Source organism: Notamacropus eugenii, chromosome 6 (genome assembly GCF_028372415.1).
Source record: "Notamacropus eugenii isolate mMacEug1 chromosome 6, mMacEug1.pri_v2, whole genome shotgun sequence".
Lineage (NCBI taxonomy): Eukaryota > Metazoa > Chordata > Mammalia > Diprotodontia > Macropodidae > Notamacropus > Notamacropus eugenii.
This window is the reverse complement of record NC_092877.1, coordinates 17335587-17351948: the sequence shown is the minus strand read 5'-3', so window position 1 is coordinate 17351948 and position 16362 is coordinate 17335587. Positions and strand designations below refer to the sequence as shown.

The 16362-nt window shown below is 39.8% G+C and overlaps 1 protein-coding gene across 4 annotated transcripts in view; it reads left to right on the top strand.

Annotated features, from left to right (window-relative positions):
• CAPRIN1 (cell cycle associated protein 1) overlaps positions 1–14050 on the top strand; it is a 44685-nt gene extending 30635 nt beyond the window's left edge. For 3 of the 4 annotated variants that reach the window (XM_072619195.1, XM_072619194.1, XM_072619197.1), the window contains 7 exons: positions 258–368; positions 582–731; positions 867–1017; positions 5016–5210; positions 6585–6685; positions 7275–7338; positions 12814–14050. In XM_072619195.1, coding sequence (XP_072475296.1) covers positions 258–368; positions 582–731; positions 867–1017; positions 5016–5210; positions 6585–6685; positions 7275–7338; positions 12814–12878 — 837 coding nt within the window. In that variant the 3' untranslated portion in view covers positions 12879–14050. The remainder of the gene's footprint in view (positions 1–257; positions 369–581; positions 732–866; positions 1018–5015; positions 5211–6584; positions 6686–7274; positions 7339–12813) is intronic. The other variant, XM_072619196.1, reaches the window with a different exon arrangement.
• The last annotated feature ends 2312 nt before the right edge of the window (positions 14051–16362 follow it).

Sequence of the window (16362 nt, the reverse complement as noted above, 5' to 3'; positions counted from 1 at the left end):
CTGTGCACAGCCCTAGGGTTGCCGATGGAAAGCTCTTGAAGAAGTCCCGCTCTGAGGGAGGCTTCACCTTCAGGGCCAGAGGGGCAGGGCCTCTTCATAGGTGTCTGGGGCTTATTTGCCAAAAAAGATTTTTCTGCTTCTTGACAAGGAGATGATTTTTTTAAGTCCTCCCAGTGAGGGGAAATGATTTTTTTTTTCCTACTCCATTTGGCAAATCTAAGGGGCCTCAAATGAAATTGCTACACTTTCTCTTCTAGGTACCTTTGGTTTCCTCAACTAGTGAGGGATACACAACATCCCAGCCCATGTACCAGCCTTCTCATGCTGGAGAGCAGCGACCTCAGAAGGAACCCATTGACCAGATTCAGGTAGGCTTGATGGTTGCAGTGTGTGATCACTGCATAAAGAACGTTAGAGGACATTACTGCTTATGGTAGAAAAAACACATTTGAGTAAATGAGATGTTTTGTTCTAGATTAGTCTTACCATATAAAGGTACATTTAAAGAAGTAACCTATTGTCATGGACTAGTCGCTTGACCACAGGACTCTGCTGACAAATATTTTGTGCACTGTTTTTAGGCTGCAATATCACTGACTGCAGACCAGGCCCCAGCGTCCTCACCCCTTCCTGCTGCTTCTCAGCCCCAGGTATTCCCAGGTGGATCAAGCAAACCTCTACACAGCAGTGGCATCAATGTCAATGCAGCTCCATTCCAGTCCATGCAAACGGTAGGCAAGGGAGCGTAGTCTGGATGCTCATGACTTGGCAATGTTTGCAAGTTTCTGAAACTTGTTTTTCACACTTAATTTATTTTTAAATTATCTCATCAGATGGTATATTCATAACTTTTTATCTTCTTACAGGTATTCAATATGAATGCTCCCGTTCCTCCTGTTAATGAGCCAGAAACTTTAAAGCAACAGAATCAGTACCAGGCTAGTTACAACCAGAGCTTTTCCAATCAGGCTCACCAAGTAGAGCAAACAGAACTTCAGCAAGAGCAGCTTCAGGCCGGTAGGTAAACATCATATTTCGATTAAATAACTAACTTGTTTCCTGTGTAGTTCCTTGGTAACATCCAGATTGTTTATGAACAGAATGAAGCACTCATAGTTCATAAGGAGGTTTTGTGACTAGATACGGCACTAGCCATGGACATCAGTTATCTTTTGCTTATGATACATTGAGTAGCTACTTTGTATTTGAAAATATCAAGAATTAAAAGGTCAGGGACTGAAATCTGTAGTGTCTGCTTACTTAAATGAAGTAATATCCTAGAAAGGCTGTCATTATGTAATGTAATGGGAAGCATACTCACATTTTACTTGACTCCTAGTTGATCTGACCCTAGATGTATCTGCCATGTTGCCTAAACCTGTTCAGAGCTAGATCACTTTATTTAAACTTAGCTCTTAAACTTGACCATATTAAAGCAGTGATCCAAATTATTTATGGAGCAAACATTTAGGGTAGAGATGATAAATGGATTACAAATGTTAAGTGGTAAGACAGTCTCTAAAACAGTTTTTATATTTACTTCCCAGCCATGGGAATCTATTACATCTAACCCATGCAGAGCTTGGACTCCTCTCATTTAGAGCCCGTATTCATGTGGCAGTAGTCAAATGCCTAAAAAAATGGAAAATTTTCTGTGAGATTCATCTTTCAAAATTGTGCTTTGTCCATCTACAGAATTTTAAGTACTCTCAAATATTCCATGGTTTTCACAACTGATAGCATCCCTGTGGATTCACAAATCTTTTCTTAGGCAATCACTAATCTACTTTGGCTGCATCTTCACGTAAAACATGCTGGCCATTTTGGATACGAAACTTTGTAGGTGGTATAAAATGATGTTAAATGGGCACATGATTCTATTTGGTCATAACCATTCTCCTAAGCTCAGTCTTTATTGTGGTGATGAATTTCTAGATGGTGCCTGCTGGCCATGATCATATCACTATAGTATGATACTCATGGTGTAATAGAAAGAGCACAGGGCAAGGAGACAGGTTCTGTTGGTAACTAACTGTGTGTATCTCTGGAATCCTCCATAGTAAAATAAGAGAATTATTCAAGGGGATCATCTCTACAGTCCCTTTCTTGCTCTAATATTCTGAATCCTGAGACTCTCTTGGTTGGATTTGTCCTATTTGTAGAATTTCTAAATTGGTCATTTTTCACATCTTAATATTACGTGCTTAGATAGCTGCAGTCATACTAAAGAGAAGAGCCTGCTCTAGTGATGAATGTAACTGTTACTGTTCATTTGCAGAGTTCAGGGTTAAAATGACTGGGCCAGAATTAAAATGGTAGTGACTACTGGTGACGTTTTATTCGCGTTATGAATTCAGCTCTGAAATGGGATCCGTATCTTCCCATTCCTCCCTGGAGTGTCTTTGAACAAAGGCAATAAAATTCGGTCCTGAAGGTGCTATTACAGTCAGGTGCTGTGTACCTTTAAGTAGATGTGTTTTTATAATCTTAAGTCTGGAGAATAATCTTTTCAAGTGGGTGACTTCAGAGAGACCATTAGAAATGTAGTTTTGAGTCATGGTCATAATGTAGGAAAAGATAATGTGGTATTCATTGGGTGTTTATATACCATATTCAAAGAAAGGGAGTCAAGGTAAGAGATTTCTGGGATGGAGTGAGTAGTAACAGTGAGGGCTTAAAATTCATTTCCGTACAGTTTGCGACCTAACTGAAAAGATGCTCAAAGTGACATACCTGCTAAAAAATGCCATCGAAAAGTTAGTCCCTGCCTATGGCATTAACTTTTTTGTCACTGTAGAGTAGGCTGTTAGGGTATCAGCTTTTAGCAGTGTGACCATTCAGGAACGGTTCTAGAGATTTCCTGGCAACTTGGGGCTTACTTAGAAAGTAAGAGTACATTGTATGATTGCTGAAAGTGACGAGCTTCTAGTCACCATCATCTGCCACCCCCTCCCCCCAACCCCCTCCAGTGGCCATTTGAAAAGTAAGTTTGCTCCTTCTTCCCACTTTTTGATCATCAAGTTTAGGATCAGCAACAGGATTGTTCAACACCAGCTCAAAGACCCAAGCCTGGTATCCTTAGGATGGAGGGCTGTGGGGGAGGGGGGAGGGGAGGGGGCTGTGGGCAGCGAGTGCAGGAGAGATGACTTGCTAGAGCGGGTAACATAGGCTCTTTGGAACTGAAAATAAGCAGTATGGCACTTGACTCATGGGCATTTCAAGTATCCAAAGGATTCTGGATAAGATGATGTGATTTAATTTATCTGCTATAACTCCAAGGGCCTCTTATCCTTGTAGATTTATCTTGTGTTTAGTAAATATTCTTTACTATTCTATAATGCACTGTGCAGAATAGTAAGGAGCAAGATAAAGAAATAAAAGTAAATCCTTGCCCTTAGAAAGAAGCATGAAAAGATCTCAGGTTTTATTAATGAGCAGCGCTAAGGTGAGCCATGTCACTGGGCTATTTCTGCTGTCTTTTAATCTCCCTGGTATAGAGTTTTATAGCCATTTCCATCTGGTCTTTGAAATCATGAAATTAGTATTGGACTATAGAAATGTTATATGAGTGTGTTCTGTTTACAAAAGTTGTGAGTTAATTGTAAATGCTTATGTTCTTCTTCATCAGTACCTGATTAAAGAAAAGTATAGACATGGGTATTTTGAGAAAAATGTAATCATGTTCCACCAGGTTCTATCCTCATATCTGTCCTGCTAGATATACAAAATCATTTTCAAATAACTTGATGTAGGAAATAAGTAATTATGCGTGCTCATTTTATGTTAGTTGAATTATTCTAGAACCAGATTTCTGAACTTGGGGTCTAAGGACCCCCAACATTTCTGGAGATAGATTTTGACCTTGGGTGGGAGGGAAATTAATTTTTTATTTCAATATTATTGGTTTCCTTTGTGATCTTGTGCTATTTTATTTTATGCATTTAAAAACTTTTTTTGAGAAGGAGAACATAGGTATCACCAGACTACCAAGGAGTATATCTGTGAGATTTATGACAAAAAAAAAAAACAACTTAGGACTTCTTGGTCTAGAACAAGGTCAGTAATGACAGTTATTTGTATTTTATATTGTGCTTAATAGACCTGCTCTAATACTGGTTTGATCATATCTAGCATATCTAAGCACACCTTGAAAAAGATTGTCAAACTACGTATGTACCAAGCATAATGTTGAAACCATGTCACGAGGAACAGCAGTTCAAGGAATTTGGCATGGTTTAGCTTAGGAACTTAGATAATAATCATTATATTATTAGCGATTAGATTTATTTCTGTTAACTGCAGAGGGATAGATGTAGTCAATGCGTAAAAAACACATGGAATTTGTATGTTGACTTGTTCTGAGGAAAAAATTTAAATGTGACAACTTTGTGCTGGTAGGATAGGCTCATCCTAATGGAAATGTTCAAATGTGTGGTAGATGATCTTCAATGAAGGAAGCTATAACATGAGTTTCTATTTGGTGGTGCATATCGGACCAGATTCTTTTCAACTCTTAATATTATCTTTTATGTCTTACATACAGAATGATGTGCAAAATATTTTATAGGATTTAAAATTCCAATTAAATCGGCTCTTATATTTAACCATGCCCTTATATTTGTATGTGGGCAGCTAGGTGGTGCAGTGGACAGAGCACCAGTGCAGGAGTCAGGAGGACCTGAGTTCAAATCTCACCTCAGACACTTGACACGCACTAGCTGTGTGACCTTGGGCAAGTCACTTAACCTCAACTGCCTCACCCTGGGTCATCTTCAGTCATCCTGATGAATATCTGGTCACTGGATTCAGATGGCTCTGGAGGAAAAGTGAGGCTGGTGACCTGCACAGCCCTCTCTCACTCAAAACACAGTCAAATGCAAGTCATGTCATTACTTCTCTGATGGCATGGTCTTCCTTGGCAATGAAGGACGAACGCACATATATTCGTATGTGTATATGTACATGGATGTACTGTATAGTCCTATATTGGCTTTTGTGTGTGTGTTGTATTTTAGTGGTTGGTACCTACCATGGTTCCCAGGACCAGTCGCATCAGGTGGCAGGTAACCACCAGCAGCCTCCACAGCAGAACACTGGATTTCCACGTAGTAGTCAGCCCTATTACAACAGCCGAGGAGTGTCACGTGGAGGATCTCGTGGCACTAGAGGCTTGATGAATGGATATAGGGGCCCTGCCAATGGATTTAGAGGTAAAGAATGAGTTCCAATAAACAAAATTTATAAAACATCTACAGTCAACCCTATGGTAGTTACTAGAGTACAGAGGCCAAAGGAAGTAGTTCCTTCCCTTAAGGTGCTCACACTCTGTCATTATGCACTGATCGCGATTTTGTCACTTGTTTTTCAGTGGCTCTTTGTTACCTGACAGAGCAACATCATTTCTTCCCTGATCCAGCAGTAATCTAAGTGGTCTCCTCACCTCCAAACTTTGCCCTACCCATTCTCTGCTTCATAGATGCCAGTGATAAAGCATGGGCCTGGCATGTTGCTCCCTGGTAACTTTAGCATTAAACACAAATTCTTCCATTGATAATTTAAAGCCTTTCACAGTCTGCTCATAACCTACATTTCCAGTCTCTTTAGCCAGTATACTCCAGTCTCTGCACCTGCGTCTGGGTTGTGCCATCTGGCTAAAATGCATTCCTCTTCACCTCTGCCTTTTAGAATCCCTATTTCCTTCAAACTTAGCTCAGGCTTCACTTCCCCAGAAGGCCTTGCCTTGGGCCTCCCTACTAGAATCACTTTGTATAAGTCATCTTTTTTGATAGAACATAAGCTTCTTGACAAACAAAAGATTGATGTTTGTTTTATCTCTGTCACCTATTCCAGTGTCTGGCACAAAGACCTTGAGTATAGATGATTGTTAACGTGTTCCAAACCTTTCCAATTTGGGCACCATACTACTAACCTGTACAGTTTTATCTCAAAAGCTTTTCCCTCTCAAATAGACCATCAATTTCCTACTTTCATAATTTGTCCATGCTGTTTTCTTACACCTGGACTTTGCTGTCTTCCTTTGCTGTCTCTACCCCTAATTCTCAGTCCCAACCTTTTCTTTTAAAATTGGTCAGCAAGCATTTACTAAACACTTAGTGTGTGCTCGACAATGAGTACTACAACTATTTCTACTTCACACCCCACCTTAATTGCAGTCTCTTTTTTCAAAAGAGCTCTCTGACCTCAACTAATACCTACCTGTATTTATTTTGCATTGTAGCAGTTGCATCATTACTTTTTAGCATTAAGTATTTGTCCTATCTTTCTAGACTGTAAGTTCTATTAGAGGAATAATCTGTTATTTTTCACTGTCTCCCTCCAGTGATTATCATGATGTTTGCACATAGCGCAGCCACTTAATGAATACAGAAGGTCAGGAATATTAGGAAATTGAAAAACATAATTTTTTTTTCTAGTAAAGAGATGGGGGAATGTCTTACCAGCAATCCTTATCTTACCCTGCCTTCTTCATACACTGTCTCCATTCCTCATTTTCTGATATAAGTCTTTGGACAAATATTTAAAATCTCTTGTGAAGATTACTATTTTTCTTTTATCTTTTTTAGGAGGCTATGATGGCTACCGCCCTTCGTTTTCTAACACTCCAAATAGTGGTTACACGCAATCCCAGTTCAATGCTCCACGAGACTACTCCAATTACCAGCGGGTGAGTAAACATGTTTTACTATGCTTAAAAACTAAACTAATTACACTAATGATAGGATAGGTGATTATGATAGGGAAGAATACAAAGCTAATATTTTCTGTTTTTGTTATTTATAGAGACAGACTGTATATATTTTGTACATGCAAAGAAAATGATTCCAGGCAAGAGTGTTTCTTTTAACACAATGTTTTTATGTCACATTACAGCATCAGTTGTTGAAGCAAGATTTGATGAACCAGTTTCAGAATCTATTTAGTGTACTTAGTCTCTTCCGTGAATTTCTAAAAAGTCATGAGATTAAAGTAGGAAGTAGTCTTAAAGATAGTGTTTTTGACTCTGTTCTTTCTCTTAGTGTGGGATCTTTGTAAAATGATCATTTTCAGCTAATTTATTTTGGTAGTGGACAGTTTAAAGGGGTTGAGGAGAATTAATCTTAAAAAAAAAAAGAGGAAAAAATGTGCTTGCTTCTTAAACTTCAAAGGTAATTTTTAGGAAAGTGATTTGTATTTATGTGTTTGATCTTGCCTGGCATTTTACGAGTGTTATATCAGTAGGTATTGTCTTATTTTCATGTTTTTTTGTCATTTAGGATGGATATCAACAAAACTTCAAGAGAGGATCTGGGCAGAGTGGACCACGGGGAGCTCCTAGAGGTAATGTAGAAGAGTGGGCATGTAACAGTTTTCTACCAGAGTGCATTGACTATTCCTCATCTGCATTTAGATTTGTTTTTGTCCTCACCAGAGATATGATTGTGTTATTTTTAAAAAGGTCAAGGTTTTGTTACTTTGAGTTAGAAGTGACTTTCAAGATTTAAATCAACCTGGTCCTTTTGAAGATAAGGAAGCTAATGCCCAGAAAGTACCATAGTCATGGCCATAGATTAGTTACCAGGGGGTAAATTGTTTGGCTCTGATGGAATGGGTACCATTTTAAGCAAATACCACAATTATTTGCATGTTAATTTATTAAATCAGTTTAGCATTATATAATATCTAAAGTGTTTTCACATAAATGTTTTCATTTGATCTCTCTCTCTTTAAAAATAGTGTTAAGTAAAGAAAGTCTGGATGTTCTGATTTTACTGAAGCATAAAATGAGGCTTTAGAGTGTGCTAGATAAAACCTGATTTTTAGTAGGATGTGACATTTTATAAGGGGATTCCCCAGAGAATCTCTTATAACTAGTGAGCTACAGAAGCATATTGTAATAGGTGTAGGGTTTGCTTTATTTTAAAGATAATTTTGACATGCAAACTTTATCGCAACAGACCTTTTAATTAGCTACAGGGTGACTTTAGAAGCAGGGGCATTGGATGAAATTTGGGGAAGTTTATTGACTCCTGATTCCAGAAAAGGAAAAAAACAATTAGAACTCTCCCAAAATAGTATATGTTACCTGGGGAAAGTAGTGAGTTTCCCCTCTCTGGAAATCTTTAAGCAAAAGACGTCAGGTCTATTTAATGCAAATGCTGTAAAAGATTATTGTTCTAGACATGGGCTCTTGATATCTCTTAACTCAGAATCTCTGACAAACTACACTTGGAGGAATCTGGGTGAAGGTTCCCAGGATAATGGAATCCTAAAGAAAGTTGCAGAAACTAGCATTGTTTGGCCTGGTGGAAATACCCCAAGCGCAATCTATTTGAGGGCAGGGACTGGCTTTTGTCTTTCTTGGTATAACCAGCATTTAGTACAATGTAGTATAGCACATAGTAGGCACTTAACATTTGTTTTATCAATAGATTCTTCCTAAGTGTTTGGAAGGAAGTATGTAAAGTGATTTTCCTTGACCTTCTTGGATAAGAACTAGGACATTATATATTACTCTGGTCTTCACCCCCTCCTGACCCAAATTCCTTGCTGCCTGACAGTATACCCTGCAAAAACTAAAATATTGCAAGGTGAGGATTGTCTAAAACTGGAACAATACAGAAGAGGGTGTCCCCTTCCTAGGGAAAAAGTGGTAGATAGATTCCTCTTCACACAGGGTGTTCAGACTTAGGCTGGATGACCACACATGAGGGAGGTGACTGTAAGAGCTTTCATGTTTCTCCATTGGTTTATGCCCATTGGTGAGTCCAGCCTCTGTCTTAGAAATTCTAGGACGTAAGGATCCAAATCTTGAACACGCTCTCTTCCAATCAGTTTTTTTGCTCATGATATATTTTCATGTTGAAAAATAATTTTTGCTGGTTTTTAAAAGCTGTGTGTGTGTAAGGAACTTTTAAAACTTACACAGAAGTGTTTGTATGTACATAGTCAGTAGTAATGTTTACATCTACACGATCACTTAGTCATTTTTTGTGTTTGACTTTTTATATGTTGCTGTTCTTGATCTTTTAACTCCTACTAAGATAACTTTCCTTACTGAGGCAAGTTGCCAACTCTGTAGCTCCTTTGGAAAATTATAGTGAGCCCTTAACTCGTACACTTACCAAGCTGTTTCCAAAAGTTCCTTTTATAACTTGATGGTTTGGAACTTGGGAAACATATTTTCTCATGGAAGTCATTTTTTACTTCATTAGGTGTTCCTAGACTAGGAAGTTAAAATTATCACTAAAGCTCTGAGCATATGCAATCAAAAGTAATGTGAAGTAATATTATTACAGTATTTTAATAAAGATGAGAGAAAAAAAAGGTATACCTCCTACCAAGACATCCAACTAAATTGGTACTTCTGTTAAGTGTTCCTTCTTCTCTCTCCCAAAATGACCTTCCTGAAGACTTACCCCTTCTGCTCTGGGCAGGTTGTGTAGACCATAAATGTAAGTCCTGCATATTATCTAAACTTAGGTTTCCCCCAGTCCCTAGCAAAGTATACCCTGTAGGATCTCTTAGAGTATGTGGAGGCTCTTATTCTTCCAGATTCCCCTTTGCCTGTCGATTAGATGCAGATGCTTGAGGGTTCTTTCTCTCCACCCAATCCCACTGGACCTTTGTACCCTGTTTGCCTGTTTGGTACTTGGATTGTGCTTTCCTTTGGCTGTTCACCATTTATTCGGTCAATATATTGAAGGCACTTCTGCCGTTTTACTTTTCTATATAAAATTTGGGTACATTCGTCAAAGATTCACTTTTGTAAAAGTGAGTTTTTAAGATTGGCTTTTAAAAAAAGTAGTTGCCAGTGCCAAGTGCTTGAAGACATACACTGATGAGGAACTCATGGGAAAAGTTCTGTGAAATGCTGCCTTCTCCTTTGGGGAATGTGGTTCTTGGGTTCTCTTCATTTTTCTCTTCCACTTTTATTCATGGAGAAAGCCTAGAGCATCAAACACAACAAATAGATGAGATTGGCAATGGAATGAGCCACAGAGGGAGTTGTCAAAGATTCCAAGCCCTGGAAGGGGTCTCAGGCCTGTCTTCCAGGTGCCTTGGAATAAGCACCATCTCTTAACAAGTCAGGATTTGTCTCCTTTGGGTAACTGTCATTGTTGGGAAGTTTTTCAGTCTTCTCTCCATTGCTCCTATTTGCTCCTATTGCATCTTTTCCATGTAACCACCCTGCCAGCCTCTAACTGCTGTCATATTCCCCCTTTCCAGCTGAGCTCCTTCAGTCTTTGCATGGTGTTTTCTAGAACCTTCACCATCTTTGCTGCCCTTCTCTAGACAAGTTCATTTTGTTTATGGCTTTCACTAGAGTATTCTAGATATGGCCTGGCTAGGGTAGAGTTTATCACAACCTGTTATTTTCTGTCTTCTGGGACATTAGACATATGCCTATTCTATATGGGAGAGCATTATTGATATAGTTGGAATTTTTGAGCATGTTATACTTTTTACTGGCCATCCTGTCTCACTTGTAATTCTCCTCTTACAGCCCTCAGCAAGAAGAGACCTTGCAGCATAGATGAAGGCTTGAATTGTTAGGGTAGTCTTAAATTCTTGGCAGGGATTAGCTACTCCAGAACAGTAGGACTTCAGCCAGACCCAGGTGGAGGAAGGAACGAGTGACCTACAGATGCAGCTGGGGGCAAAGTTGCTTGCTTCTTGGGGGGAAATGCATATCCACCGTTTGACTTTTCAGTGTAGTGGAAATGGTATTAGTATCGTATGAAGCTTTGTTCCCTAAAAGCATTCCTAAGTTAGGAATTCTGGTTTAGTAGATTTTATCTTTAAACTTTATCTCTGGTGAAGAATTGATTTTTGTTTACTACAATATTTTTTGTATTTATAGTGCATGATCACATAAACCTAACTAGTTTCTCCTGTCAAGTTCATTAAGTAATACTTTTATGTGGAAGTAAGTATTTGTGAACAGAACCACTTTTTTACTTACACATTAGTTCTGTAAAAATTCTGAGAATCATTTAAGGTAGCTTTTTTCTTTTAAAAGCCACTCAATTTTGATCGCTACTTGTAGTACAAATCTTAAACAGTTACCCCTGACTCTTTAGGGATAGATTCTCATACAAAATATGCCATTTTAGAAAGATGTTTTTTGTGATATGTAGAGAATTTTAGCTCCTTTTTTTCATAGATTACCTATTTTGCTAATAGTCCTACTGATTTTGAAAACTCTAAATAGGCCTTTCCGAATTTTGGGGAAGGGAGTCATCTGATCACTAAGGTGAAGCAGTGTGACAGGTACAGTGGTGAGCACTGATTGTAGGTCAGAGGGCCCCGATTCAAATCCCACCTGTGATACTTGCCACTTGTGTGACATTTGGTGAGCCATTTATCTCCTGCATGAGCCCCACCCTTATCCCCCCTTCATTTGTAAGTACAAAGGTTGGACATTGATGCTTGGAGATTCCTTTCTCTTGGTAGAGAGTTGGGTGATGGGTGCTAGTAGTTTAACTTTGTTTAAGTTACCCACTGCATATAAATCTACCGGTTTCATGAATAGTACAGGCAAGTTCATAGTAATTTAAGACTAGTGAATAATTTTCCTTACATCCTCCCCGTGAGGGGTAGGCAATACAGGGTCATTTTTTCCTTTTTTTAGAGACCCTGGAGGCTCAATGTCTCATCCATAGAAATACAGCTATTGAGAAGCACAGTGGTCATGTGGAGTGACTAGAGAGCTGGTCTTACAATGAGGAGGACCTGGTGTGGAATTCTGGGTCCTGTCACTCTTGAGTGACTTGTCACTTAATGTCACTGAGCCTCATTTTTCTTCATTTTAAAATGAAAGAATTGCCTATCATAGTAGGTATTGACATTATGATGACCTTAAAATGAGAGGTCTGTAATGTACTGGGCAAACCTTAACAAGTCTTGCATAAATATCAGTCTTTACTGTTACATGACAAAGTGAGGATTTGAACACTGGGCTTCCACTTTAAAGTCTGCCCTTCTCTCTGAGAGACCTTCTGAAAGGGAGTTTACAAGTGAGTGGGTGATGAGAGGGCTGTGCCCCAGGATCACTTTCCAGCTTGGTGGTAGGGGAAGGCTTCAGAGAACACAGCTGTTTGCATTTGGTCTTTGGGGGATTGTTCTGGATGAAAATGAGAGCAAGAGCCTTGAGGCAGAAAAGGTGACCATAGTACAGTCTGACTGATGTGTGCCAAGTATGTTGGGAAGAGTAGCGTAGTCATTGGTGAAAATGTTCAGTTCCATTATAAACATCTTTTGTAAAGAAGAGATGAGTTGAGAATTAGTGGGGTAGCCATGACAGATGGGTGAGTATGCCACAGGGTATTCAATATTTGCATCAGGCTTATTTTCTTTTCTCTTGTCTTGGGGTGTTTAATAACTAGGAGCTAGTTAGCTAAACAAATGAAAGGAACTCGAGTTAAAACAATCCTGGTCCTGATTGTAATAGGACAGAACCTAGGTTTGTAGCCTTGTTGCACAGCCACCCAATCCTACTTTTAAGTGAATGCTGTGCATTTTCTTCTTAAAAGTTACTCTCTTTTCCTTTTGGTGTTTATATTGGAAAGTATTTGCTTTGTTTTTGTTTTTTTTGGAATGAACAATGAATATCAATGATCAGTTGAGCTGAAGAGATTTGAGTAAACATGCACAGGGAAATCTGTAAAAGAAGAAATCTTCAATACATGGAGAAAGGCTTTTGAGGCCTGGCATTTCATGCCTGTGTCTATCTTTTGGGATTTTGTCTTGAAAGAGAAATTGAAATACCAGTGTGTGAGAAGACCTAAAAGCCTGTTTTGTTCTGTTCTACAGGTCGTGGAGGGCCCCCAAGACCCAACCGAGGGATGCCGCCAATGAACACTCAGCAAGTGAATTAAACTGGTTCACAGGATTACGTTTAAAACGCCAAAAACACACTGGCCAGTGTCCCATAACATGTTACCAGAAGAGTTATTATCTATTTGTTCTCCCTTTCAGGAAACTCATTGGTAAAGGGACTGTTTTCACCCCATAAAGACAGGACTAGAGTTGTCAGCTTTATGTTACCTGGATATGGAAGGAAACGATCTTTACTCTGCATGTTCTGTCCTAAGCGTCATCTTGAGCCTTGCACATGATACTCAGATTCCTCACCCTTGCTTAGGAGCAAAGCAAAACACACACACTTTTGGGGTGATCAGGTCTCCATGGTTATAATTGAAGTGGCTTGGAAAAAAAGCAAGATTGACTCATTTTTGGCATTGGATAAAAATCAGCAAATCAGCCCTAGAGTTGTTGTTTTGATGGTAATTGACAAAAACTAAAATATTTCCCATGAAAGGAAGATGGAAAGAGTGGAGTGTGGTTTGGCAGAGCGACTGCATTTCACCGCTTTTTCTGGTTTAAATTGGAGCGATGAACGTTTAGATGCATACTAAAGATGCATGGGTCCCTAATTACACAAATAAGGCTGACTACTTTTGATACAGCACTATTCATCACCAGGCCAAACTACTGTGGTTAAAAATATATACACATAAATTGCTTTGTAACAGCTGATATTGTACAAGACAAAGCCAAAATGCAAAATTAGGCTTTGATTGGCACTTTAAAAAAATCTGCAACAAATATGGGATGTAATCTGGATGGCCGCTTCTGTATTTAATGTGAAGTATTTAGATACCTTTTGGAACACATTTAACAGTTTCTTTGATAGCAATGACTTTTGTAAGGATTGGTACTATATATTTATCATTCCTTATGACATGCACATTGTCTGTCACTAATACTTGACCTTGCTGTATTGTCATCTAAGTAATTGGTACAGGTACTGATGGAAATCTCTAATGGATAAACATAACACTTTGGGTCACATGTCTCTCTCTGCAGCCTGAAGGTTTTTAAAAGAAAAGGATATCAAACGCCTGCCGCTGCCGCCCTTTAAAATCGCTATCTTTTGAAAAGCACCAGGATGTGTTTGGATCGATTTCCCCTTTTAAGGGAAATGACAGCCAGCAGTTTCAGTTCTAATGGTATAATTAAAACAAATAAAACGTGTTTATAAAAATTGTATCCTGGAACACTGGTGTTGAGCAGCTGACATACGCAGTTGAGATCATAGAGTTGTTCATTGTCTCTGAAGTTTCAGTTATCTCCTGTTCCACTGAGGTTTTCCTACAGCTTTTGTTGTGTACCTGCATTTACTGCTTTCTCTTGAATTACCCACATGAATGGAGTTCGGTTCTTCTTCAAGGCTTTGGTCTTGCCCACAATAGTGATCTCTTCCGTTACATGAGGAATCCCCCCAGGTTTCCTGGGGGTGCCCAGTGCAGTAGTGACTTAGCCTCTCTCATGCTATGTTGGATCTCCTGTGTGCAGTTGGAGTGCTAGCTGTACTTCGACGTGCCTGTGGACTTCTCTGCTGCTTGCTGTTGCATCCCACTTTGGCTTCCTGTTGAATTAATCCCATGTATTAAGCAAAGGCTGCTAAGTTAATGATACTTGTAGTCCAGAAACTGGATTTTGTTTTCAGCCTTCAGCTCAGTAATTTGACGAGTAGGTTTTCAGTTGCTTTAATTTTTGAAACCATTCTTAAAACACTCATTGTTAGAAAACTGGACTTTTGCTGACCTTGTAATCTACTAAAATGATAGGCTATTGAAGGACTCTTGAGAACATTCCACATTCAGAAGTTTTGTAAAGGGGCTGGGGTTGAAGGGCGGGGGGGTGTCTTTAATGTTTATTTTAAAATAAAATAAGTTCCTGTCTTTTCTCATTTTTGGTTGTGGTACATCTTATTGGAAGGGTTATCTGTTTACTTTGATAAGCAAGAAGGCTTCTTGGCCAGTTTTCTCCCCTAATTAAATCATATCTGGCAAGGATGTACCACAACCATATATAAGTGCTGATAAATATAGTGGATTTTATTAGTAACATGATAGCTAACATTCCTATGGAAAAAACTTGCTGCTTGTATAGAAGGTGCCTTCACAGGGTTTGTTTTAAATAATATTTAGGGCATTTAACATGATGAAATAGTGCTGTCTTCCCCCAGGGATGGTATCAGGACTCTGAGGTCTGTCAGATACACATGCATGTATGTGCACCAGCAAATGTACAGCTTTTCTTTTTGGGGGAGGGAGGGCGGGGAAGAGACGACCTGTTGCACTTAAAAACACAGTTTTTTTTTCCCCCACATAACCAATTCATGTCATTAGAAATTTTTAAGCTTCATTAAGGTCTGTATTTAAAAGCAAGGCTATTTTTATTAAGCATGGTGTTTTAAGTAGATGCCTCATCATGGCATGGTGGTGACCTTGTGTTTTTAAAGGCTACACCAACTATGAGGTCTGTCAGGTTCTGTCAAAGGAAAAGCCTATGTTGAACGTGCGTATACAATGACTACTTTGCCTAAGAAAATGCGTTGTTTGGCCCATTTTGATTGTAAGGTCCTCTGAACTCCAAGATCATTGTTGAAGTATAGCTTGCATATTCATAATTGCAGAAATTGTCTAGCAGGAATTGGTTTAAATGTTTACATGTTGTGGTCGCATTGCCCTAACAAATCTGTTGAGTTTTTCACGTCAGTCTGCACCCACTTGGGTCTGTTCTCTTCACCAACAACAATGGAAAAGTCATCTTTAGGCAGCTCCGTTTTTACAGCAGGAAAACGTGTATTACAAAGTCAGTGATGTCCTGGTGAATCCGGAATTGGTATAGATTATGGATGTGCACTAAACAAGTCCTCTGACTGGGTGGTGGAGCATCTGTTTTATTTAGCGTGGTTGAAAAGTGTCGTTGACATACCTTGGTCAGGACTAACTTTGTATCCCTCAAAGAATCTGGAGACTTGACTAGTAACTCGTGGTTGAATGTCCTCCCAACAGCTCAGCAGTCAGGAGCTTCCGAAGCTTGCGTGTGTCCCTGTTGTGCGTGCTACAATGTTGCCAAGAGGCTTGCACTTCCTTGGAAACTGTCTCTCTGGAGCTCGTTAGCACAAGTTGTTACTGAAAACTTGCTGAGCGGGTGCAGGAGGCGGTCCGTGGGGACCTGAGGGACGAAGACGGAGGAGTGGGGGGCAAGAAACACCCTTGTTTAGGGGCCACGGCTCCCCTCCCTCGGCTGTGCGAGCCGACCATGTGCAGTGTCGGCCTTCTGTCCTGACGCGGGGGGTGGCAGGTTGGGGTTCCGGTGCTCAATGAGTCCGACTGTTTGTGGCCCGGACTCGGGAGCAGGGAGGGGAATGCACGGAACCAGCTCGGTGTCACGGGCGGGCCTGGTGCGAGTCGTGAACCCGGGGAGACCTGGGGCGGGGGAGCGGTGGTTAGGAGCCACCACGCGGGCTGCCAGGAAGTTCCCCTGGGGACCCCCAGAAGCGGGGCT